Here is a 27,716-nt window from a genome sequence, read left to right as displayed (position 1 = left end):
AATGAAATGTTGACTTTTATGGAGATACTCAAGAGTGGACATATACAGTATATGCATTAAACTAATTAACCTTATTTTCCATGTGTTCTTGTTTGTATGAAACAATACTTTTTAACAATATTTAACATACTCTAAAATGTTTTAGTGGTGCTTATATATGGTTTTCAAACTCCAAGCAAAGGATTTGTTGTACAGTATAATCTATCTATAGTGTAAAGAAAATCATGGTTTTGCTTTGTTCAGTGTCACCAAAAAATAAAAAAATAAAATAAAAAGAATATATATAAAAGGGCAGATTTGTTATCATAAATGTACGAGTTGCACATCTGGTGTTCAATGATTAGTTTAATTCAACATTTTTTTTTTCAATACAAAAAGAAACATGTTGCAGTGCAGATGAAGCAGACTTAAGCTGAACACACCAGTGTCCATTTGCTAAACTAAATATCAGGCCTCTATATAAAGGCCTCTCAACATCAACAGACAGGACTTTTAAAAAAAAAATCGTCTACATTGTTTGCTAAGCAGAAAATTCTTACTTTCCAGCACATTTCTAAACTACGTTTTACTGTGGTTTGAAGAATGTGATTTGAGCTGGTCGAAATAGCAGATCTTCCTCTCTTAGGAACTGCAATGGTACCAGCAAAAGGGACTTTGAAGGACATTTCAACAGTCTTTCCAATTAGAGTGTATTATGCTCCATAATTAACAATCAGCTCTTCATCAAACTTCACTGTGGCAGTTAGAGTTTATCTGTGAAGTAATTTTATAATCCGACGTGAGACCTTCCAGTCCATAAATCAAAGTCATTGATAAAGTAAAGGCCATTTTCCTGTCCAGCATATATTTAACACCATTTCCTAGTGCAATCCACTGCAGAGAAGATGATAGATGATCATCTTGGCTTCGTCCCAGTCCATTTCATCCCACTGAACCGTAGCTAAAACCATTTAATTTCGGTCAGCCTTATAAATAAGGTCCAAAGTCCATTGATCAGATCAATACAGTGACCGTCACAGTCTGAAAACTGTCTGGTTCATAACGACTCAATTACTAACTCTCCCTTAAGTTTTATAGTGAAAATACCTAACTGGTTTGTAAATTTTAATAGTTTTTTTTTTGTTTTTTTTGGTCATAGACCTTTAAGGACATCAGAAAATGATTGGCAGTTGCATGATTGGAATTAAAACAAAAGTGTACGTGTGGAAAAAGACCAGCAGTAACAACTGATGGTAAGCTGGTGTTCTCATCAATCTGCTTAAGAAGATTGGCTTTGAAACACTCAAAAAACACACAGTTAAAAAATAAAATAAAATAAATACATAAAAAAATGCGCATGAAATAAATATAATAATATGCATGTTTGTTTGGACAGTTGCTTTGCACCAGTGGACAGTAAAGATTTTTGCAGGGTCGTGATGGTGGGATACGAAGCCACAGCCATGGTCTCCCAGACAGCATGAAACAGTCGCCATAGCAACCCTACCTTTTATGCTAAGCTCATTAAAAGCAAAGCTTTGACCTCTACCAAATACAAGCTAGACCTGTCACCCTCAACTAAGGGGATGGCATGATTTATCAGCATAAAATCATTTACTAGAATGCAGGTTTGAATTCAAATCATTGTAATGCATTTAAACGTTAAACTAAACCTTTCATCAACTAAAGTGGTGGTTTTACCAACTGAAGATTTAAGATAAGAGATTGTCTCCAAATTGAGATCCTGGCGCAAAAAAAAAAAAAAAAAAAAAAAGTCAACCAATGTTTAAAAATGCCCCATGAATCAAGGCAATTTTAAGTGCTTTTATCGCTTATTATCTTGATCTGTTTCTAACCAAGGTGACCAATTCTTTAATAAAAAAGTTTTTTTTTTTTTTCTGTTCTGGGCACTTAATAGCACAAAGGGTCAATAGAGCACTCTGCACTTGCTCTATTTACATTATTTTATGGTTACTTTTTTTCAAATTAGCTTTGGGATTCATTTCAACTTTCTAATCACTGCTTTAAAAATGTAGTTGGATGACTTTCAGAGTAGTGTTTGCCCTCTAGACATTTAAAGCTTAATAACAGCATTTGTAATTACATACTAAAAGCAAAAATGTACAAATTGTTTGGCGAAAGTCCGGCAGTATTAGACACTCAGAAAAAAAAAAAAAAAAAAAAAAATGATATATGTGTTTTTCCTCATGTTACACTTGTTTAGCATTAAACAATCTAGTTACAAAGTTTTCAACATGAAAATTACAATGAATCAAAAATAATTTCTGGAGCTTCTAAAAACAATTCTGCGTAAAAAACGAACAAATAAACAACTAATACAGTGTACTTTTTTTTTTTTCTTGAAAGATTGCACACACTGTTTGTCTGATGAGGAACCCCGGTGCCCTACATTTGGGGGACTCGAAGCCGAATATGTCTCCAAAGTTCAGCTGGTTTCATTCCAGAGGTCAGAATGTGAAGGCGTAGACGACGCCCACCACTATGATGTTCCCAATGGTGGCGGTGATAGCGATCCACAGCCAGATGGCGTCCCGGGACATGGGCTGCTGCTCCTCCTGTTGGTTGTGAGCTGCCAGAGCGGCAGCATGGACGCTTGCAGAAGAGTTGAAGAGAGAATGATCTGTGCTGTAGTCATCATGAGGCGATGAGTCCATGAAGGCTCCTGTCATCACGGGGATCTAATGATGGAGAAGAGAAGAGGTCAGACGCATGATCATTCAACCAAATGATTCCATCTTCTACATCAGTAGCACTGTGGTCTGGTTTTGTAGACATCTTACAAAAGTCTAGGCACAATTACAGCTCAAGATACAACCGAGGAGTGCACTTAATATTGCTTTAAACTTAGTCTGCACTCTAACCAATAAAAGATCCAAAAAAAGGTTTTCACAGCCATGCCAGGGAAGAACCATGAACCATGCAATGGACAGATACATTTCAATTTGATTAGATTCATTGCAAATAACAATATAACACACACAAAATAAAAATAATAATAAATAAATAGAAATTCTGAATTCATCTGAAAAAGGACATACCTCATTTGGCTACGGTGAGTGCATTGACTTATTATTGATGTTGATAATACAATATAAATGACTGAAAATATACTATTGAAAAGAAAATACATGAATTGCTTTGTGAGTCGCTTTGGATTTCTGTCAAATTAATAAAAGTGCATTTTCTAAATATATGCAGGAGAAATTCAAGATCACACATTTGTTTATTGTTGATCATTTTATTTATTTGTTGAGCTGTGTAATAATTGAATGTAACTATGACTTTCTATAAAGCTACTTCAGTCATTACAAATCTAGGAAGATTTCAGCATGGTGATGGATATGACAATGTTAATGTATTTGATCTTGGTGGAACATATCTGCTATGCTGCTGCTGTTGGTTATTGCTACTGCTGCAAGCAAGTTCAGGAGCTTGCTACTGACAGTGCATACAGAAATACGGTGCTGTGAGTATTTAAGACATAGTGCTGCTGCACAAAAAGCATATAATAACCCACAGCAGATCTATACAGGTGGAGCTGGGGAAGGTGAAGGATTTCAGAGAAATACAGAAAGCCCGCTGCAGGAATTTCAAGTGAATGCTATCCAGCCATATAAATAAATATAAAATATAAATATATTTTTTTTCTTTTTTTGGGGGGTGGGGGGTGTTGTAATTACAAAGTAAAAATACAAAGCAAATACAGAAAGCTGTATTGTTTTTTTCTTTCATTCGTAAAAATTTAATTAGTATTTAACCTCAAACCTTTGAATCTAAAGCAGTTTTGTTAAACAGTTGAAATATTTAGAATTATGCTATTTAAATAATAAATAAAGGATTTAGGATTGTATCCTAAATAATTATAAACAATCAAACAAACAAACATATACAACATTTTCTAACATTTAAAGGGATAGTTCTCCCAAAAATGAAAATTGTACCATGATTTACTCACCCTCAAGCCATCCTAGGTGTAAATGACTTTCTTGTTTTAGACGAATACAATCGGAGCTATATATATAATGAATAAAGGCCTTACACTATGTCCGTGTCATCTGCTGGAACACCACTATCAAGTGAACATTCATACAACAGTTAATGTAAGCTAAAGAATACAGTTTACAAAGTTTAAATATGGATACTATTCTTACACAAACAAATAACTTCAGAAGGTCTTTATTAAGCCCCCAGAACTCTGTGAAGCACTTTTTATGATGGATGTTGCACTTTTTTGGGCTTCAAAATCTTGACAACCATTCATTGCCAATATAAAGCTAGGAAGAGCCAGGACAATTCAATATAACTCTGATTGTATTAGTCTGAAAGAAGCAAGTTTAATACTAGGATAATACTAGGAACTAGGATAGCTTGAGGGTAGATAATTTTAGGGTAGGTACCTTTAATTATTTTATTTACTATTTAATTTCACTATTATTTCATTCACTATTTACTTTATTATATTAATATTATTATTATTAAACTGATTGGCAAGTGAATTTTCAACCCACAAATTTTCTCACCAAAAACAAGAACAATACCTCTAAATTATCTTCCTATAGCTAGCAAACACAGGCATCCCTGGGGGTTTCTACTTCTTTATTTAGTAAAATTTGAGACATAAACCATGTAAAAAACATGTGCATAAAACATTAATAAAATAAATTATTTATCACACTTGTTAATAAATCAAGTATGACTATTCACTGAAAGTGCACAACTGTGTCTAATGGCCACTGGCCCTAATCATTTAGCTTTTTATTAATTCACAAAGCAGAGCTGTCATTTGCATAACCTTCACAACAAAGTGTCTAACAAGTTGCATGTTGACGATTAAAGTGAGAACACGAACAACAGTGAATATCAATTCCAGCTCTTTCCAGAGACGTGTCTGATCTGTTTCAGGGCTGATTGAAACCTGCATGGGGCAGTAAAGAGTCTGACAGCCTCCACTGAGCCGAGATGAAAAGACTCTCACCACTGGTGTAAAAATATCACAAAGAACCCAGAGATGGCCAATTCCTCTCCTCTCTATTCAGTCTGACATGCTGGGGTTTGAGGTGTTGCACCTTTATAAGCTGCACGCTTCACACATACAAAGACGGATCCTTGTTCTGTTTCACTATGGCAGCTGTTGACAGAAGAGAACAAGGAATGATGGAGGCAGGGATGCTGAGAATGAAGAAGAATGACAAACTTAACCGTGTATGAGCGGCTACCAGTGAACCATCATGAGCAGACAAAAAAAAAAAAAAAAAAAAAATACACAGAAAGCAAATCAGAAAGCAGCATCTGAATCATCCATCTCAGAGTTTAATTGTTTATAGTGTGTCATTTCACTCATGATTAAACACTTTTTAATCTGCATCTATTACATATTCAAAGCATTGTCAGGAAGCACAAACTGCTGTACTTCAATATTTCAAGTTTAAAGGAATATAAAAATAGAAAAAAGAAAAAGAAAAAATGTAGTCCTCCTCAGGCCGTCCAAAATGTTGATGTATTTCTTTATCAGGACAGATTTTTTGAGCATGTAGCATTACATCACTTGCTCACATATGGATCATGTGCAAAGAATGGGTGCCGTCAGAATGAGAGTCCAGACAGCTGATAAAAACCACAAGGAATCCACACCACTTAATATTTTCAATGGAAAAAGCTATATTTTGGACAGAGGACATGTACTTCAGCAAGAATCAATGGTTTGAATTTAATAAACATCTTAATGATGAATTTGTTTCTTACAAACAGGCAGCTTTTTACTTCACAAGACTAAATTGATGGACTGGAGTGGTGTGGATTACTTGTGGGTCACTGTGATGTTTTTATCAGCTGTTTGGATTCTGATGGCACCCATTCACTGCAGAGGATCCATTGTTGAGCAAGTGATGTAATGCTAAATTCCTCCAAATCTGTTCCGATGAAGAACTCATCTATATCTTGGATGGCCTGAGGGTGAGTACATTTTAATTTTGGGGTAATCTGTTCTGCTGGTATGAGGCACCCACACACACTTATTTGTGTTTACTAGCAAGTTCTGAGTGAAAACTGTTTTAATTATTTTTATTTTTTTCAATATAAATAAATTAATAATAATAATAATACAAATGTATATGTACAATTTTGTATGGCAATATATTTTAAATCAAATCCCTATTTATATTTAGCATATACAATTAATAATTCAGTATGCCATGCTGCTGTGAATTTTTGATAGCAATGTTTTCCATTTCGCTAAAGGCAGCAACACACTTGAACAGTTGAGTTATGGCCAGACTGCCAGGCTTACATTAAGACCGAGGAAGCAGAGCAGAATGTGAGCTTTTTCATATTACTTAAAATTATGCCATTTCAGAACTATTTTAAGATGTTATGTTGATTTACGGCTCAGAGGTCAGTGATTGGATGATTATTGAAGACTGTGTAACACAGAGGCAACTCATCATCAATCAATACAGCACTGCACCTGCTGCTCCTCTCGGACAGAATAACTCCATCAATCTTTAGAGAGGAAAACCTTCTCTTATCTTTTTGAAACATTAAAACAGACATTCACATAAATAACAGAGCTGCTAAATAAACCAGCACAACCATTTACACTAAATTTAATATTTCCTGAGTGCAGAGATTTTTCTCAACAATTATCTTTCTTAAGGAATAACATGGCAAAAAATGTACCTTATAAATCAATGTAGTGCATGTGATCAAGAGTGAATGTTTAAAGTCACATTCTTTAATAATAAGTGTGGATTAAAGGTAAATTTCAACCAAAATGTACAAATTATATATAAAAGATTAATAAAATAAGTCATTAAAACTTTATTTTCTAAAGCAATATGACAATATGATATTAACCTTCTCATTCCCCTGGTGTGTTCAATTAGAAAAAGCTTTATCTGATTTGTGAACACACTATTCTGAATTTATTATTTCCAATGAATCAATTGCTCCAATGCATAAAACCAGCCTGAATGATTTGCAAATGAATCAGACTAATTTGGCAAAAAAAAAAAACAAACAAACAAACAAACAAAAAAAAAACATACTTAAACATTTTACAATATTGAAAGACTGTCAGTGAATTTTGTTTGTCACACAGATTGCTATAGTTTGAAAGACCTAGGAATATAGTGCACGGATTATCATATGGACTACATTTATGATTGTGCTTTTCAACCTTTTCCAGGTTCAGTTCAAATTCAACTTTGTTGTTAGGTTTTTACTTTTTGGATTGAAATATAATTAAAATATTTACATATTTAGTTTTTCTGAAAAATTATCCTTCAGAATTCCCAAGTAACATCTCACAAAAGTAATATTTGAATATATTAAACCCTGATTCCTAATAACTCTAAACCAGAGCTCTTCACTGTCAAATGAAGCTGTTCTTTTGAATTTTCCCTCTATCAAATCAATCGCATTCAAAGGTTCTCACCATTATCATGACCTGGTTTTTAACTTTTAATAGCATTCACTGATGGATTTTACATAAAAATAAATAAATAAATAAAAATATTCAGAGAAACAGAAACACTATAAGAATATCAACCCTTAATTCAAGACAAATGCTTTCATGCAATGCAACTGTCAAATGAACTCAGTATCTGTTCATCGCATGGGCAGCGGTTGAAATGAGTTGCCTGGAGCTTAATACCATTCAGAGAGCTGCATTAAGTCTTAATGATTCCCATGCTTCTTGTTGCCTCAACTCTGAGCTCAAATATGAAGGATTCAATGAACAACTGCTAAGAGCCCAAAGACTCACAGTACTAGTGAATAGGCACTTTGGGACACCTAATAAAAATGAGATAACAAATTCATACAAATGTATACATACTTCAACAGTATAATATCTGTAGATGTCCAAGCTTTCTCATGCAATCTTAGTCGCATAAAAAAAAAAAAAAACGTCTTGGTCAAGTATGGTAACCCTCGTTTACTGAAGGAGGGAATAGAGACGCCACTTCGGTGACTGACGCAAAATGGGATATCACATCGGTAGACCAATCTACTTTAAGTGTAAACTAAACGAGCCAATGCACATTGCCATGCAATTATTGTATCCAGCTGCCGCTGATCATAGCGTGAGCATAAGAAGGCAGCAGGTGCAATGCATACCAGGTTTTCGCTGAGGAGCCGAGCTGGAGACCCGGCAGCTCTGTGGCAGTACAGTAACCATGGCGATGGGACATGGTGTCTCCGTTCCCTCCTTCAGGGAACGAGGGTAACCATATGTAACCGAGATGCCACGTAGGTGACCGACGCAAAATGGGATCTACTCTACTCTTCCAGTGCCCTGTGCGAGCCGCCTGCGCCCCTATTAGTTGTAGGCCGGGGCTCAGAACAAGTAGTTCCACTGACCATTGTCATAGCACTACCTCACTGGTTGAGATTGGATAACACTGGGAAAACGTACCCGTTCCGTTTGGAACAGGGACGCTGCGGAAGCCCAATCCTTCGAGTAGGAGGTCTCGGTGGGCTAAAAACACAGATAGTATCCATTTAGGAGTATATGGAGAAATTTGAGGTGATTAAAACCCTCTTGTTTTACTGTGGACTATACACATGCGAGTACCACTTAGGTCTCAATATGGAACCCGGCCTTCCATGGTTCTCACGGATTCGTCATGAAGGCCTGGCGCCGGACGTTCCACTGCGTCCAGCTGCCAAGGGGGATGGAGGATCTCAACAGGCTCTACAGTACGGACACTCTGGAGCAGTTTAAGCAAGCCGACACTAACCGGGGCCTCTCAGTGCCACTACCCATTTGAGGTGAGAACACAGGAAGATACCGGCTCTGCACGGAGGCTATAGAACCTTGCTAACATGTTAGGGGTCACCCAGCCCGCAGCTCTACACATATCTGTGAGCGAGGTGCCACGAGCCAGTGCCCAGGAGGATAAAACACTTCTAGTGAGTGAACTCGCAACCTGAACAGGCAGGGCTCACCCTGAGCCTGATAAGCCAGGGCTATGGCATCCACAATCCAGTGGGCCATCCTTTGTTTAGAGACGGCACTCCCCTTCTGGAATGGGCCCTGCTGTAGTGATTTAAGCACTAGAGTCAGGTCCCAAGAGGGTATAGAGGGGGGCCGGGAAGGATTTAACCTCCCTGCCCCTCTAAGGAACCTGACGATAAGGTCATGCTTACCCAAAGACTTCCCGGTTTTCTGTGGATTTTTATTTGTTTTTGTGATAAATAATGTTTAATAGCTGCAAATATGAGTTTATTAGTTTATATTAAAACTAAATAATTCAAATGGAAGACAATTTGATATGCAATTCAGATATTAATCTTATTTAGGCCTAAATATCATTTGGCAATATGTATTTCTACATTTCATGTTCCTATAGCTGTATATGCGTAGAAAAGTTTTCCTTCATCATCATTTGTCATTGTTCCCTGGCTGAAGGAAAAAAATAAAAATAAAAAAAGCTTACCATGCTCCCCCTTAGTTGGGTAAAATAACCATTTAGATTCCCTAGACTATTCTCAGTTTCTGAATAATGTAAGGTATGACAATATCAATGCCTCACTACACTGATAGGGGATTATTGTACTGAGAACGGATCATTGTCAGTATGATGAAGCTTGGTTGCCCATGCAGACGGGTGTTATCGCTGTGCCAAAGACAGAGCGCTCTCTTGTACAGCAGGCCTCACAGCTATTTTTGCCCCCTTCTTCCATTCAAATGTCACAATTTTAAGACAAAATCCTCTTTTCTGTTCACAGCCACAGCTCTTTGTTCTTGATTCCAGTCTTAGAAAACCTCCTTCAGCAACTTCTTTATGAACCTCTCCTTTATTATTAGTTGAGGTGCAGTCAGGGTTTCACTGGCACTTTGGCCTTCAAGGCACCCACAAATTAAAGAAAGATAGAGAGAATAGCGAATCCTAGTCGAGCAGGAGAATATAGGGTTCAGGAAAAGATCTGACTTCATAAATTTCCAGAGCCAGAGGACAATGGATGATTTAAAAAAAAAAAAAAAATTTATGTGTCATAGTTTTGGATTGACTCTCTGTGGTGATATATAGTATCTTCTGCAGTGCTTTTACCTGCCAGAAAACTATCCAGTTGAATTCCAAACTACTGGCAGAGTGTGAGATTTGATTAAGAGTGGCAATCCATCACTACCAATGACTGATTGCCAAGGTTATTTATTTATCCAAATATGCATTCAAACTTTGAATGAAAGTTCAGAATGATGAAGCACCATTCTAGGATTGGGCAGGAAAGGATGTTTCCTTTAAACTAATGATTGGATATATGAGATAACCACCATCAAGGGCATTACATTTGTATTTGCTGTCAATTAAACTTTAGAAATTATATAAAAATCCATGACAGGCAGTCTACTGTCTACAGGCTACTGTTTGCAAAACTCCTTTATGCTCAGGTGATTTACAGTGATAGTGGCAATGTGTTTTACTGAAGCATTTGAGGCACAAAACCATTTGCTGTTGTTGTTTGATAAGACAAAAATTGTTAGATAATTTAGACTAACTAACATACACACAGTTTACTTTTAAACACATCAGTGTCTGTAGCCAATCCTAGAAAGAAAAAAAAAATCCTTTTGGATTTTACAAATTACAGAATTTTGTTTGGGCGTTGGGTGCTTGAGCACCTGCCCCTTTGGTGCCCAAAGTGCCCTTTTGTCAAAGCAAAATTTCCTCTTTTTTTTTTTTTTGTCATAACGTTTCCTTTTGTGAATGCCTGCTCATGCCCAATCTAAATATTAGTAAAAAAATTTAATAATAATTTAACCGTCAATAAGATGACCAACATGATGACCTTTGACCTGACGACGACGACCTCCTCATCCAACCGGGACGATTCGTCACGCCGCACGCGCATTTTTTAATTGTCAGAGGATATTTTCAACACCGCGGAAGCTGGTAAGCGGTGTTTCATTCTCATCGAAGTGATTTTGATATTTATTTACTTATTATTATTTTACAAGAACGACCTGATGTGAGAACATGCAGATATGTTGTTTATATTGCGGTGTGTAGCCTGTAGAGTAACGTTAGCGTGCTGTTTGAGGGAGAAACGTTTCACAGGCATCGAGGGGCAGAGGCGTCATGCCCCTTCAAAGATTTCTGAGCCAAGTTGATTTTAAATGCAGCTTCCAAACGACAAAAAAAAAAAAAAAACAGCAGAATAATATTTTGTATATATTTGATATAATCACACTGTTGTGATTAGATCGTTCAGTGCACAGCATCAGCTGTTAAATTCAAATCTGTGTTAGCTGGCTGGCGCTGAGCCAGAGACGTTCTAACAACGCTTCATGATGATAACCAATTAACGGTTCTGTTGCGCGAATGCAATGGCCAATCGGAGACGTGCAGAAGAGTCATCATGAAACGCGCTGTTTTTGTTCACTTGCTCGCTGACTGAATTATTTAGCGAATTCTTTCTTCAGAGAGAGAGAGAGAGAGAGAGAGAAAACTAAAAAAAATCCCGATGTGCATAATGTAATGTAAAGTGCTTCAGTGATTGTAATGGTAGTTTTTGAGAGTGCCTGAACTCTGGCTAGACTGAATGAAAATGTTATTTGATAATGTAAATGTTCTTTCCTCTCTGTAAAATGAAAGTGTTAAAATAAGTAACTTACAATATTGTTATTAAAATTTACATTAAATACAAAATTCATTCGTATTAAAAATATTTTATGGCATGATATGGCACTTAAGTAAAAAGTCGGGGTTTTATGTGTAGTTAATAGATTACACTTCCTTTCCATTTATTGATCAAATAACAATCTATAAAGGTGCAAAACGCGTTTATTTACACGTTTGAGAATCGAGATATTTCCTGATATATTAAGCATGTTTGGAATTGTTTTGAATAAAAAGGAAAAATAAATAAAACATAAGCCTATATAAGTTATACAGTGTTTCATAGCATGACTCAGTTGTTTATTGTTTTGTATCAATATTTAAGGTGGACTTATTGATTAGGTGCCAGAGTAGTAGTGATGGTTAAAACAATAGATTGACAATGAAATAGTAGATTGTGGCTTGTTCCTAGATGGACAGAGACTGGAAAGTAATAGATCAGATGAGGAGATAGAGGAAGAAAAAGAGGCAAATATAGACACACAAGTGACAGAAAGATCAGGTAAACAAGCCAGGAGACAGAGGCTGGTGAGAAAGAGGATAATGTAGAGTTTTTTTCTGTAGATTTTACTATAACAGCTATTCTTAATTATTCTGTAGAACAGAGAAGAAAAAGCCATCAGGTTGGGACAATTTAAGACATTTCAGTTTCTAATCCCAGAGCTATTATTCGGTGGAAATAATTTTTATTTTTTTTACTTTTAAACTCAAAATTCTAAGTCTCTTCTAATCTTTTTCTTTTTCAAAACTGCATCACAGCATTTGCTGCCATATCAATACATAATCATCCATATCAATACGCAAATCGGCAAGGAATGCATCACAATATATTGCTGTATTGCTATTTTGAACCGCGCTATTTAAACCTTGTTCCATGTGCCCCTTTTATACTTTGAGCACCTGCCCCTCCAAAGGTCTCTGCACGGCCCTGATCTGGTTAACTGTGTCAAAAGCAGCAGACAGATCAAGCAAGATAAGTATTTTAGATTTGGATTCAGCACTTGCCAGTCTTAGGGCTTCAACAACTGAGAGCAAGGCAATCTCGGTTGAATGTCCACTTCTGAAGCCAGATTGGTGGCTGTCAAGGAGGATGTTCTGTTTGAGAAAGGCAGAGACTTGGTTGAACACAGCTCATTCAAGTGTTTTTGCAATGAAAGGAAGAAAGGAGAGTTCAAGAAATTGTTAATTTTGTTATGGTAGTATGTCCTTTTAGCAGTGGAGACATTAGCAGAGAAGGAAGAGAGGAGTGACTGATACACATTAAGGTCAGTAGTATTTTTGAATTTGTGTCACATCCTTTCAGCAGCTCTAAGCTTAGAATGATGTTCGCGGAGAACATCAGATAACCAAGGGGCAGAAGGGGTGGTACGGCCTGGCCTGGAAGACAAGGGGCAAACAGTGTCAAAACAAGATTTAAAAGTGGAGCAGAAAGTATCAGTAGCACAGTTAGCATCAAAAGATGCTAACAGTTTAGGGGAAGGAAGCGAAGATGAAACCATAATAGATAGCCGGGAGGGTTAAACATAAAATACATAAAACCATATTACATAAAATATGACATGTGGAGGGGTATGTGTTGTGTCAGGAGTCATGTTGAGGTTAATAGTGAGGAGGAAGTGATCCGAAGTGTGTAGTGGAGTAACCAGTACATGACCAGTGTAGCAGTGTCATGTGTAAAAAAGGTCCAGTTGATTGCCTGATTTGTGAGCAGCCATAGTTGACACACAATGAGATTCAAAGGAGCTGTTGATACCCAAATATGTTAAAGCATTACATTTCCAATCATTAGAGATAAGCAGACCAGTACCTCCACCTCTTCTAGTCAAAAGGGGGGAGTGGGAAAATGAGGAATTATTTGAGAGTGCTACAGGTGTAGCAGTGTCCTCTGGTTTGATCCAGGTCTGTGTCAGGGCCATGAAATTTAGCTTTGAATGACTAATAATACTGTAAATACTGTAACAAATATATTGCTCATTGTTAGTTAATATTAGTTAACACATTAATTAGCATTAACTAATTGACCTGATGGTAAAGTGTTACCAAAATAAATCATATATTTTAAATTTATCTCATATATAGTTATTTGAATAGTAGTTCTATAAGTTTAGAATATCAACATTTGGCCCAAAACTATACATAATTGTGGTAATTTTGAAGCTTTTATTATCACCAATTCTGGCACAGTTTGTTAAAATGTGAAATTGATTAAAACAAACTTTTAAAAGGTTTTAAAGTATGTCTACTTAATTTCCATGTTCATTTACAGAAAATCAAATTTTCCATGATATTTAACCATGTATCTAGCATGTTGAATTTTATTATTCCACATACACTTAACTTTTATGAGTTCAGTAAGTCCATGAAAAGAACATTGTGGGTATCCATTTAATAGTTTAAATCTGTCTTATGATACAGCTTGCAGCCTTTCACGCTATATTACTATAAATCATATAGAAGGACAGAAACTAATTCAGCCTTGTGTTACTGTAACTGCTAAAAGTTGTTTTACATTATGTTGTAAGACACAACACAGTCCTCATCTATCCATGCCAAGGGTCATGCTGTCAAACCAAAGCTCTTCTATCACAGAATAACAATTACTCTTCATCTTCCAGAGAAAGGACAATTTCCAGAGGAGTGTTGGTTCGGACTGATATCATATTTAGTTAATTCTGGAGACAAAGGGGAGCTTTCAAATTATGTAAGCCCTGAATCTTAAGGGAACACTGAAATGAAAGGCAATTTTGAAGAGAAGTATTTGATGTTAATATATTCAAGCTGACAATATTCATATACACTATAATAACCCACTTACTCAAAAAAAAAGCAGAAATGAAAATTTGATTGTTGAAGATGGAATGAGGTGTGACCACTTGACTCTGTCAACTTAAGCATCACAGTTAAATTGCGAAGAGATCTAAAACTGAAAGAAGGACCTCAGTCATTCAGCCGAGCAAAGATAACATGCATTGATGTTGACTAATGAGTTTCTGCATGGTAGAAATGAAATCTTTTCAGAGGCTGATAGCCTCTATGTCGTGAATAGATAAAAGCATTTGCCACAAGTGTCTGTTACACATAGCATCAAGATAAAAAATGAGAAATGCAGAGATAAAGGAACCACTAAATAGCTTTGTAATGATATTTTTTAGAAAGATGAAAAGATTGGCCAACATCAGAGTCTGCTTTGCTAAGTTTGATCTGTTTTAATGCAAATTATGATTCATAATTCATCATTCTCAGTCTGATAATGTATTCAAGCTATCAGTGACTTGACCAGACTAAGTTATGCAACATGACTCGGTTTGTCTCTTGGGATTTGGTAGGAACTGAATGGCAATGAATGGTCTTTGTTGACATATTTAGGTTTGATGGACGTATTTTGCATATTTGCTTAAATGACAGACATCTTTTAATTTAGATAGTACATAAACCTGCTTTTTAGATATTAATCAGATGTTTGTACACAAGATGCTCTTTTAGGTGAAGTGCTCTTTAACAGAAATTTTAGAAATGTACATTTGTAGCTGAACAAAAAGGTAAAAAAAAAAAAAAAAAAAAAAAATATATATATATATATATATATATATATATTTATATATATATATATATATATATATATCAAGGAATTATTTCATCTAATGTGACTTGTCGTTTTAGGGATGGTAGATAATCAAATAATTCTGACAAAATAAAGATAACTTCAAACTAAATCATACTTTTAAGCAGTCATTTCTGATTAAAAGGGGTGCCTATAGGTTTACTGACAAAATAATTGTGGCGTTTTTGTGTAGCCGGTCTGATAATGTGACAAATGCTTGCAAAAACAAAATAAAAACATTTGAGTTAACTTTGAGTTTTTAATGTTTCAGTAAACATGTGTAGAAAAAAAAGGTCTTCTAGATGTACTTTTAAATAACAGCGAAAAGGCCCACAATTAGTGCAGATTTAAATAAAACTGAAAAACAACAGGGATTACACGTTTATACACATGACAATGCATTAGTTTAAGCTTCACAAAGTTTTCCTAGAACTCAAAAAATAGCCTTTTGTTTAATTTTTTGTTCTCTGTGTGCTTTAGAAAAAAATATATTATATACATTTATATTTATAATTGTTTGCCTCATAACAATTTTTTTTCACATGATCTGCATGCCAGTGAATATATTAATATTTTATAAATTGTAATAGTGTGGCTCTGCCTTAATATAACCGTTAACATTTAATTGATGTTCATTAGTTCATGATATGCAATCATGGCTGAAATGATGATGGTGTTTTTTTTGTTTTTTATTATACTTTCTTCCTCCACAATTTAATTTTTAATTTTATTTTTATCACTGACACGTTAGGTATTCACAATAAAATAAATGACCAAGGGACACAATTCATCTTTTTTTTTCCATCAAAAATGTTTTAATTGTAATTATGTTTTAGTATAATTAAAGGTATAGTTGACCCAAAAAGGAAAATGTGGTAATTAATTAATCACCCTCGTGTCATTCCAACTTTGGAACACAAATTAATTAAATCTGAAAGATTTCTGACCCTCCACAGAAAGCAACATTAACTGACACATTCAAAGCCCAGAAACATAGTAAGAACATCATTAAAATAATCCATGTGACATTAGCCTTAATTTTATGAAACTACGAGAATATTTTGTTGTGTGCAAAGAAAACAAAAATATCAACTTTATTCGACAATTACTACTCTTCCGTGTCAGTCTCTACTGCGTGTTCACAAGAGAATCATGAAACATGCGTGTGATGCTGCTGATGCAGGAGCTGGCGTTCTGATGTAGAACCCAGATGTGATGTGTTCTATTTACAAGCAGAGGAAGGTGCAAACACATTTGTTGTGGTACTCTAGTGAATGGGAGTGGAGACTGACCTGGAAGAGAAGAAATAGTTTTTCTTTGCACACAAAAATTGTCCTTATACCTTTCTCAGCCATAAAACGTTTCAGTTGTGTTGCTGTCTATGCAGTGTCAGAAAGCTCTTGGATTGCATCAAACATATTGTAATTTGTGTCCTACAGATGAACAAAGGTCTTATGTGTTTGAAATGACATGAGGGTGAGTAATTAATGACAGAATTTAAATTCTTTGGTGAACTATCCTTTACAGTGTTTAGTGTCATTATTGACAACATTATTACTGCTTTATGTTTCTCTTTGTTTTATGAGCTTCTTATGTGTCTCTTGAGGTCCATACAAATAACAGTACAAAGTATAAAGGATATAACAGCACAATCAACATGTGTTTGAAATTTATTCTCTCATAAGTTGTGATGAATCCAAAATAAGCCCAGTTAAAAACTGAGCTCAAATAAAATTCACTCATAACTGTGATGTCTTGCATAAGAGTATCACCACATGTAGGAGAGCTGCTCACAAAACAGATGGAAGAAAAATACCTTATGTGAGCCATCAGCCTGTACCTCTGAGACAGGTATCCTCTGGCTAGAGCAAATGAATCAGTGTCTAATGAACTAAAGGGCATTATCTATACTGAAGTGCTATTTCCATTCACAGCAGTGCTGAACAAGCTTCCAGCCCCTGTCCCGCTGCCTTCATTGTCCTTATGGGCACATATTTATCCATCCAGACATTGCTGTCCTCAGTTAGCGGGGAATGACACTCGCGTCTCTAAGGGGGAGGATCCAGATTGTGATGTGGCGTCTGTTCAGCTGGCTGAAATGCTGTGAACTTCCCCATCAGCAATTTGTGAACTTATTTTGGCTCACAGTTATAGAGTCACAGACTGTTCTTGTTAAATAACCTGAATTGACCTTAATTAAAATAATACCTCTTGCAGGGTTCTGCAGTAGCTTCACCTCAAACAGCCAATATGCCTTTCTCAGTGGTGAGGTGGACGAGTCGTTTTCAGTAGTGAAGCTATTTTATTGATTAAGTAGCTGGGTAGTATTGACACAAACTATCGTTTTCCTTGACAATATATGACACACCATATGAATATATGTTATGTTAGCTGCTTAGAATCACAACTACAGCAAAGCCAAATTAATAAATTATCATTTAGTCAGCTCTATCTAATAAACTGATTAACAAATCAAACTGAATCATTCTGATAGCTCACTCACACACCGATTCGTTTTGAGTGTTTTCTCACTCTGTATAAATAGTAGCAGGGTCTTTATTAGGTTCAACACCTGCATTTGCAGCTTGCGAATGTAGGTAAAGACATTTTCATATTACAAAAAAATTAAAAAAATACGTTTTGTTTTGTTTTTTAATCTGCTTGCGTTTGGGGTGCTTACTGCAACAAATGGCAACTAAAAATATGACAATATATTTGATTCAATTGCAGCTAGTTGTTGTTTATATGATTCATCGTTATAAAAATATCTTAACTTTGGCAAGCTGCTTTTGTAGCTTTCTCTAAAGGAAATATTTCAGATTGACTTGGCAATCTTTCTTGTTGACTAGTTGGGAGCTTAGCAATGTAAATGTTTGTGTAGGTTCCCAAACCTTATTAATTCACAATAGCCATCCTAACTAACTCATGAAAAAACTACTACTTTAATGTGGCCAACATCCTGCAGAGTTTACTGTAGCTTCAGCCAGTTCCAACACACTTGCACCAAAGTTTCTAGTGAATCTGAAGTTCTTGACTAGTTGGTTCAGATGTGGTTAATCAGGGTTGGAAGGGGTGTCCGCACAGTTGGGGTGTAAACAGTTTTTAACTAAAATGTAACACTTTTATCTGTTTTGGTCATTCATTTACACAGTAACAAAAATTTTGGGGCCTGAAAATACAAACTTTTAAAAAAGAGTTTAAAAGTTTTTGAAAGCAACAGTGTTATCATCTCTATACTACAAAAACAAAAATTTGTGAAAATAATGCTGACATGCATATGTTCAGTCTATAGGCACATATATTGATGCTTGGTCATTTTTTCACATGCAGGCTGCTTTAAATAACATACCATTGGCGTCAATATGCAGACACAAAGAGAATGAAAATTTTATCGTCATTATTAAATTACAAATGAAGTAACAATTTTATCACTATTGCGTATATGCTGGGATGTGATTTTCAAATTAAACAGTCGCAACAATTTTATTATGCTACATTACACTATTTACACATTTCTGAGCATGTAACCCTTAACCTAAACAGTCTGTGCACAAATAAAAAACAAATATGCCAGAAGAAGCATTACATCAGGCTCTTATGTGTCTCGTGACCGATTGCGTCATGCTAAAGTTTAGGAGTATCTTTAGAATGAGATATGACAGCGATAATAGATATTATTTTCAGCGATTAGAACCTTATGTTGCGGTCGCGAGATTGCAAGGATCGCAGGGATCGCACATGATCTGGCAGGAGACGGCGCTTCCTATCCCCGACCGTGTTCCCTAGATCTAGAGCTAATTCTTGAGGCTTAGAAGCCCGCACTGCAGTTTCTTCCCCCTCTGAGTGAGAGTTCGCTGCTGCGGCCATCTTTCTCTGAGGAGATTGATGTTGTTTGTGTGACTGAGCATCTTGCGTGCTACTGAGGCAATGTGTATATTATATCATATTGGTTTTTGATGTGAATCTTCCTACACCAGACCATGTTTTCTCATTAGGTTGTTTGACTACATTTAATTCTAAGGAATAAAATTAAATATTTATCTGACTATGACGGGGGTAGGCAAGTTCGGTCCTAGAGAGCCGCAGACCTGCAAAGTTCAGCTTCAACCCTAATCAAACACACCTGAACAAGCTTATCAATCCACTCAGGATTACTAAGGTACATGCAGGTTATTTTATTTTTTTCAGGGTTGGAGCTGAACTGTGCAGGAGTGCGGCTCTCAAGGACCGAACTTGCCTACCTCTGGACTATGAGAAGTTAAATATACAGGGCAGGGATCCTCAAATCTGATCCACGAGATCCACTTTCCTGCAGAGTTTAGCTTTGATACTAATCAAACACACCTGAGCATGCTAATCAATGTCTTCAGGATCATAAGAAAATCAGAGGTAGGTGAGTTTTATTAGGGTTGGAGCCAAACTCTGCAGTGCATTGGCCCTCCAGGGTAAGATTTGAAGAACCCTGATATAGGGGCTCTTAAAAAAAAAAAAAAAAAAAACTTGTTAGTGAGAGAACGTGTTTACCTCTCTTCCTCTGAGGAGGTTGAGGTGTTCAGCATGGGTTGCTGGATGGGAGCAGTCCCAACCTACCTTGTTCCAGACCCTCATTCTGGGGGTATAACCTCTCATAATCTGCATAGTCTAGAGTCAGAATGGTGCTCCTAGGTTAAATGCTTCTAGTGGAAGGAATGTCGTTCTTTGTTTGTTGAGTTTTCATTGTAGACATCCTGACGCCAAAGGCCTAGGACTGTTTGAGGGACAACTCCCTCTTGGGAAGAGCGGTGTACACCACATTACACAGTGCCTGGCTCTTTTTAGTGCCCTCAGGAAGTCGATCTACCAACCCTGACGGTGTTCCAGGGTGCAGCGGTCTTTGGTGAGTGCTTCTCTCATTTACTGCCTGGAAACACAGTGGTGCTAAGAGGCTTGCAAACTCCACAGAGATTTCCAAAGCAGCTAGTTCGACCATCTCCTGCTGGTGTGCCGCTTCAGGGCACCGAGCTAACTGCTCTGATGACAACAGAGATAAGTCTCGAGAGGCTGATTCCCTTAGTAGACTATCTGGCAGCATGAAAACTACTGCCAAACATGTCTCAGTGGGTCTTTAACACTGAAGTGATAGGCCACAGAATCCAGTTTGGTTCTCCTCCATCTCAATTCTGAAGTTCTGGTAATGAAACAGAAGTAGACACTATCTGAAGATGGAGGCCATCGAGGTGGTACGTCCTTGCATAGCAGAGACCAGATCCTACAGTCAGTACTTCACCGTTCTGAGGAAGGGTTGCGTCCTATTTTAGATATGCTTCTTTAGAACCACTCAGTCAGGGGACTAAAGTTCAGCACGCTCATACTCAAAAACGTTTCAGAGGACTGATGTGTCACTATCGATCTAAAAGATGCAAATATCTCCATCCTTTTTCATAATGGGTAGTTCCTGAGGTTTGTTTTTGGGGGCAAAAGCCTACCGATACTGGTTCTTCCTTTGGCCTTGCACTCTCACCCCACACTTTCACGACTCAACCTGATTAATGATTTGTTGATATTAGCTCAATTAGAGCAGATGGCATTTCAACATCTAGATATCGGTTTAAAGCCAAGAAAATTGTGCTTTCTACAGTACAGAGAATCACTTATCTGGGTGTGGTGTGGGATCTGACCACGATGCGGCACATATGTCTCCTGCTCGGATCAAGTTGATCCTCACAGCAGTCACAAGAATCAAAGAAGGCAGGACACTCACTGACAAGCAGTTCCAGACTCCGTCCAACATGATAACTCTTGGCCTACTGTTCATGAGACCCCTACAGTGGTGGCTCAAGACCCCAAGGGGTTCTCCCCAAAGGGAAAACCACTTTGCATGCTCAAGGTCATATCAGGTTGTGTGACTACATTTAATTCTGAGAAATAAAATTACATATTTATCTGACTATGAGAAGTTAGATATACAGGGGCTCTTAAAAAAATAAAAACTCATTAGTAAGATAATGTGTTTACCTCTCGTCCTAGGTTGAGGGTGTCAGAAAGGGTTGCTACATGGGAGCAGTCCCAACCTACCTTGTTCCTGCCCCTCATTCTGGGGGTATAACCTCTAATACTCCGCATGAGTCTAGAGTCAGAGTGGTGCTCCCAGGCTGAAGGCTTCTAGTTAAAGGACAATAATTCTCATTGGATAGTCTTCATTGTAAACATCCTGACGCCAAAGGCCTACGACTGTTTGAGGGCCAGCTCCCTCTGGGGAAGAGCGGTGTACACCGCATTACACAGTGCCCATCTCTCTTCAGTGCCCTCAGGAGATCAATCTGCCAACCCTGCCGGTGTTCCATGGTGCATCAGTCACCTTGTCTCAGGGCATGGTGTTGGGTGCTCCGTATCGCCTGGTAACACTAGTGATGGGTGCGTCCCTCAACGGTTGGGGTGCAACCATTAGTGGCCAGGGAACACATGCTTTTCCCCGAGGAGGTGAAGCAGATATGGAGATTTTTTGGACAGGCTCAGGTGGACCTGTTTGTGACTCGGATCTCCTCTGGTTCTCTTTCTGACTCATCCAGCTCCATTGGAGCTGGATGCCATGTTACAGACATGGCCGCGGCTTTGTGTGTATGCCTTTCCTATGATTGCTCTGCTCCCGGGAGTTCTGGAAAGAGTGCGCCGGGATGGGGTCCACCTGCTGTTAATAGCCCCGATCTGGCCTGCAGAGTATGGTTCTCGGACCTGATTTCCCTCCTAGTTGGCTCTCCAGGGTAGAATCCCATCAGTAGGGACCTCCTCTCAAAGACGGAGGGTGTGCTCCCGCTCGGAGTAGGAAGTTATGGGTTCCCCCCTAATGGGGGAAACTCGTAGCTTCTGGTCTCTCAACCGAGGTTGTTGAGACCATCCTCCAATCCAGAGCTCCCTCCACGAGGAAACTGTATGTTTTGAGGTGGAAACTTTTCACCTCATAGTGAGGAGACTGCCAGCTTGACTAAGTTAACTGCCCAGTTGGTACAGTTGTGGAGTTTCTGCAGGCTTCTCTCTGCAGGGTTGACCCACTCCACTCTGAATGTCTACTTGGCAGCCATTGTGGCCTACCACACCCCTCTTGGTGGCCAGTCAGTGGGCAAACATTGATTACATGTTTCCTCCACGGTGCACTGAGGCCTCCGGCCAGAAGAAGCTTATGCCAAGCGGTGATTCATTAATTTCATTAACTAAAATAATGTTAATATACCAATCTATTGAAGTACTGAAATCTGTTTTGTACCTTTGTAATACACTGATAACCACCAAATGCAGGTGGTGATGAGAAAGTCACATGATGAACCAAAGCCTATCACAAGCAGCCTTTAAATACTAACAGATAGTTAGTATAATCTATACTATAGAAGGTGCACAGTCTCATTCACACAAACACTAAACATCATCAAGGTAACACACATGAAACTGGAATAAATCAATAAAAATTAATTTAACAACATTAGGTGTAACACACAACCCTAATACACAAAACTGATAAGAAAAAAAAAAGAAGAAACATAGTCATTTCAAGGAAAGAAAGAAAAAAAAAACACAAAATTTGACATACATTTTTTTATACAGTATACCTTATTATTATTACTATTATTCACAGTATATTTGTTTGTCCGTTTGAATTTGAAATTTTGGTTTCATATATCTATAGTTGAGAGAAAGAACTTGAAAGTTCAAGTGAACCCATTCACTTAAACAATTGGTGATATATTGAGCATGAACACTTGCTTTCAAATAATAATAATGGTTAAATAATAATAATTTAAAAAAAAAAAGTTTATCAGAGCCAGGTGAAAAAGCTAAAGCATTTATTATCACTGTAGAGTATTGCTAGGACAGAATTGTCCCACAGGAGAACTGCCCACAATCCTGTAGTGTACATTAGGGATTCACGAGAGAAAATTGGAGAGTCTACAGTTAGACCCGAGAAAAGATCTCGGCAAAGCCTTCACACAAACAGGTAAAGAATCAAAAAGCAGCCATGAGCCAGTGGGGAAATAAAATAAGCTAATATGCATGTGATGAGGTTCAAAGGGTGACGAAATGGTGCACAGTCACAATTAGATTTTTGACAATGCAGTAAAGGATTTAGATGATGGGGAAACAATCCCAAAGCTGAGTGTAGATAATAATGACTGTAAAAGTGTACACTTTGTCACAGTCTATAAAAACAACATCTGGATCAATTTCAGTCATCCCCCAACTCCACATTTTCAGCCAACGCCCAACCACGGGCTTCCCAAGACGTCACTTCAGCAACTACTGAACTTCCAGCCAATCAGCGACATCGGGAAACCCCCTTTCAATAACAACAAAGGGAACCCTCTTTACACAGGAGACCCAACTAACTCCCCCAGATATTTGTACTGGTGTATGTAATATAATTTTTACCTCATTAAGGAACTCAATGCAAGGGTTAATTAAGTGATTGATGGCTGTTCATGTCAATGCTGTTTCACGTATCTTGTTTTTTGTGCTTACAAGTTAATGTCTTAAACTGCCGATCTTGTTACAGTGCTAATTGATAGTGTTTTCACTATATTTTGGATATTAATCTCCAGCGCAGATTTGATGTTAAGCGGCTCGTTCAGTGAATCGTTGGGCCCCTTAGTGGTCAGCCGTGAAACAGTGATTCTGTTCAAATTCCCTTTAAATTCTTAAATGATTCCCTTTGAGCTAAATTGACCTGTTTCCCTTACAATTGTGTTCTCAAAAGTTTCCTAACTTTTTTGCAACTTCACTCATATGATTATCTTGTAAAGCTCACTATTCTGCACCATTTGAACAGAATGGAGCAATTCAATTAAATCCAGAGAGCCAACACTATATGAGATTAATGAGGGAAGTTGGAGAATTAATGAAAATCTTGCCAGCAATCAGGGCCATGGTGAGAAACCATGGCCATCTTTTAGCACCTGTCGAAACACATGAAGCAAAAGAGTCAATTGCATTAAGGGCACAAATGAGGGATGAAACCAAAAAAAAAAAAAATAATAATAATAAAAAAAAAATAATAATAATAAAATAATAATAATTATAATAATAATAATAATTTAGACTTGAACTGCCACTTATTACGATCTGGTTTGACTCTAAAACTCTCCACAGAGAATCGCAAGCATATAGAAATTAAGAACTCAGTCCAGTTCGACCATTCTGAAATAGATCAGAGTTGGCATCAGATATCAGTCAAACCAAAACTTACCTATCAGACTTGACTTTATGAGGGTAATGTCTATTCTTTGGGAACAGCACTGTGCTGACAGGCAATAGTTTGAACCCTGACTTGGCTCTAAGTTAGGTCTAAAATCAAAGCTTCTGCCTCTTGGCTGTCAAGATAAATGACATCGAGAGAAGACACAGCACTAATGGAGAGATCACTCTTTGATGCCCTGTAACCTATCTCTGTCTGTCCTTGGATCAAGTCCATACGGAGCAAAATCTAGTCTGTGACACACACCTAAAGTTATTTCTATAGCTCATCCAGTAAGAGGGAAAGGCTATTTAGTTGCATCCCGGCTGATGTTGCAATGACGTTGGTCACTTCACTTAGCAACATCCTTTTAAATTACTCTGTCAGTGCAATTTTCTGACGTCGCTCCAAGCAGAACTCATCTTGCTCGTCTGCCTACAAGAAAATCCCCATTCAAAACAAGCACAAGTTTTGGCAAATAAAAGAGCAATTTTTTTTTTTTTTTTAAATCAAACTACAGCAAAGTGGTTGCCATAGGCAGAAATTATGATTTTTCCTATTCAGTTTCTTCTGCTGCAGTGTTGAAAAACTTTACACTTTTTGAGTGATTTTTGTTCTTTTTTTTTTCTCTCAAGTTAATGAAACACGAGGAAATGAACATCGCTATAAAGCTTGAGCACTGCTGTTCTCTCCCATTAGCCTTCCACCAATAATTGCTCTACAGCTCATTACAAAGGCTGCAGTTGTTCCTATCATTTCTTAATTTTATTACTCTTTGAATCATGCAGGCTGCACACACAGTCTCAAAGTCTTATACATGCAAATAATTATTGATTATTTTAAGACTATTAAAATTGCACATACATGTGATTAGGACTGATTTAATTGCTACTGGTTGTCACAATTTGCATCCAGAAAGCTGACAGATGCTTGCTGATTGCCTCAGTAAACTTTGAGTAAGTAAAACATTTCTAAGTAAAATATAATTGAATCAATCAATAGCTGTAACATGCATACAGGTTGATTTTTTTTTAAGGGTGGATCTAAGAAGAATGTCTCATTTGCCTTATCATGGAATCCACAAGTTTGTGAAAAAAAAAAAAAAAAAAAAAACTGTTGATACATGTTCTCCAGCATGATTTGAAAATGTCACAAAGAGCATCTTGTGCTTCAATGGAAAAAAGAACACAACATTTTGTACAAAGCTGTTCATCATACAATTGTGCATAAAATATTTGATTAGTAACCTTATATGTGCAGAAACATAAATGCCAAATCCTAAAATGTTGTTTATTTTTAAGTTTCCTATATACAATTAATTCCAGTATTTTAAATGTCATCTGCAGAGTTTTGAATTTAGACTTTTTGAACCAAAAGTTTATATAGTAGACTAGCCTGCCTATGTAAAATTGTTTGCTGACATGATTAAGCTGACGTTCGTACATTCTGACTTCAACAAGCTGAGTTCCATGTGAAGTTCAAGCTGACTTTATGACTTTATTTATCTCTATAGCGCGATAGTCGAGACAAAAGCGTTAAATGCCTTACCTGCGCGGCCATAAATGACAGATCCATGACGATTTGCTTATAAGAACAATAACTAAAGCTTCGGGAAGGTCAGGTAAGCTAGATTTCTGTGTCGTCTCAGTCCACCAAGGTAACCTATTTACATCGAAATGACATCGTCGAGTTCAGCTCCAGCCTACAGGTACATGAATCCTCAACATCTGATGTGCGTCTGCGATCATTTTAGAGACGGATCAACAGCGAGAGGAGGATGAGACAGACCAGAAGAGAGGACACGAGAGAGAGAGAGAGAGAGAGAGAGAGAGCGTGCCTGTCTTATTCATATTCATTTGTTTTTGTGACGCCGACCTGGAGAAGGTCTCGGAAAGATTTTTAGACAAAGCTTTTTTAGATGCGCCACATGAGCTCGAAATATTTGCTAGGAAATGCTCTTTCAAAGCCACTTTTGTCCCATTTTTCGACACCAAAAATATGTTTATTTCCATAGCCATAAATAAAAGCAATCCAGAAAGAAAATAATAATAATAATAATAATAATAATAATAATAATAATAATAATAATAATTAAATATATATTCGTGATAATGTACTGATGGATTTGCAAAAAAAAAAAAAAAAAAATGTATACAGTATTTTTTTAGCATAAAAAACATATATATGTATAATAAAACACTGAATAGGTAAACAAGCATGTTAACATATTAATATAATTGAGATAAAGGAAGACATACTTGTATAAAGGAAAACGTATAAGGCTTGCTGTCCATGATGGAGTGCTCAGGAACGAGACTTGAATAATACGAAGCCAAATGCGGTAAAACCTTTTATAATTAATAAGGGAGTCAGAATGTGACAAATATTTAATGTATCCAGATCCATTATGTTATGAATAATAGGCTGCCATAAAATATAATGTGTCAAAACCTCCAAAAGGTTTGCAAATAATCAGCAAGGGTGAGATATTGCTGCTGTTATGGGATACTAATCTGGCATCATGTTTGAGGAAATTGTCTAGGAAAAAGCCTAGTTTTTGCTTGTCTGTCTTGGACCATCACTGATAGTTAATAAGGCAATATGGATCCAAGCTGATTATATATATATATATATATGTGTGTGTGTGTGTGTGTGTGTGTGTGTGTGTGTGTGTGTGCGTGTCACATAATTTATGAGATGTCACATAAATAAACAACTCTCTATGTGATTCACGATTCTAACCACAAACACTTTTGAAGAGGATGGTGTCGAGGTGAAACAGAGTCGATACTTGACACACATATCCACAATCTGTTAATGGAAGATTATTGAGCTGCCACACTTTCTCTTTTGTGCATGACAATAATCTGAATTGCAAATGCGAAAGGTAATCGCCATTCTAGTCTGTGAGCACAAAAATGCCACTTTACTGGCAGGTTAATGGGGTTTAGAGGACAGAATCGCTGTACTTTTGATTAACCCTCGCACATTTGACCACAGAGTTCGGAATGCGTTTAGCATTACCTTTTAACAATGCATTGACGTGTGATAAGCAAACACAGATTTAGATGTGCTCGCTTATGAAAAATGTAAATTCTGCCATTGTTTACTCAGCTTCCTCTTCCAAACCTGCATGAGTCTCTTTCTTCTGTTGAAGAAGAAGATATTTTGAATAATATAAAAAAAAAAAAAAATATATATATATATATATATATATATATATATATATATATATAATATAAGAAAGCTGCTATAACTCAGCATGTACTAAACTAAATTCTAAATTCTATTTCAT

General features: G+C 36.9%; 1 protein-coding gene across 1 annotated transcript; it reads right to left on the bottom strand.

The window, feature by feature from the left end:
- Positions 1–298: 298 nt before the first annotated feature.
- Positions 299–26,336, bottom strand: LOC113121176 (uncharacterized protein C14orf132). Its single transcript, XM_026291448.1, has 2 exons — positions 25,970–26,336; positions 299–2,678 (listed from the first exon to the last, which is right to left on the bottom strand). Exons 1-2 carry the CDS (start codon positions 25,994–25,996, stop codon positions 2,448–2,450), a joined length of 258 nt encoding a protein of 85 aa, XP_026147233.1. The 5' UTR covers positions 25,997–26,336; the 3' UTR covers positions 299–2,447.
- Between the last annotated feature and the right edge of the window lie 1,380 nt (positions 26,337–27,716).

The sequence above is a fragment of the Carassius auratus genome, chromosome 20, assembly GCF_003368295.1.
Source record: "Carassius auratus strain Wakin chromosome 20, ASM336829v1, whole genome shotgun sequence".
Taxonomy (NCBI): Eukaryota; Metazoa; Chordata; class Actinopteri; order Cypriniformes; family Cyprinidae; genus Carassius; species Carassius auratus.
This window is presented reverse-complemented; position numbering and strand designations above follow the sequence as displayed.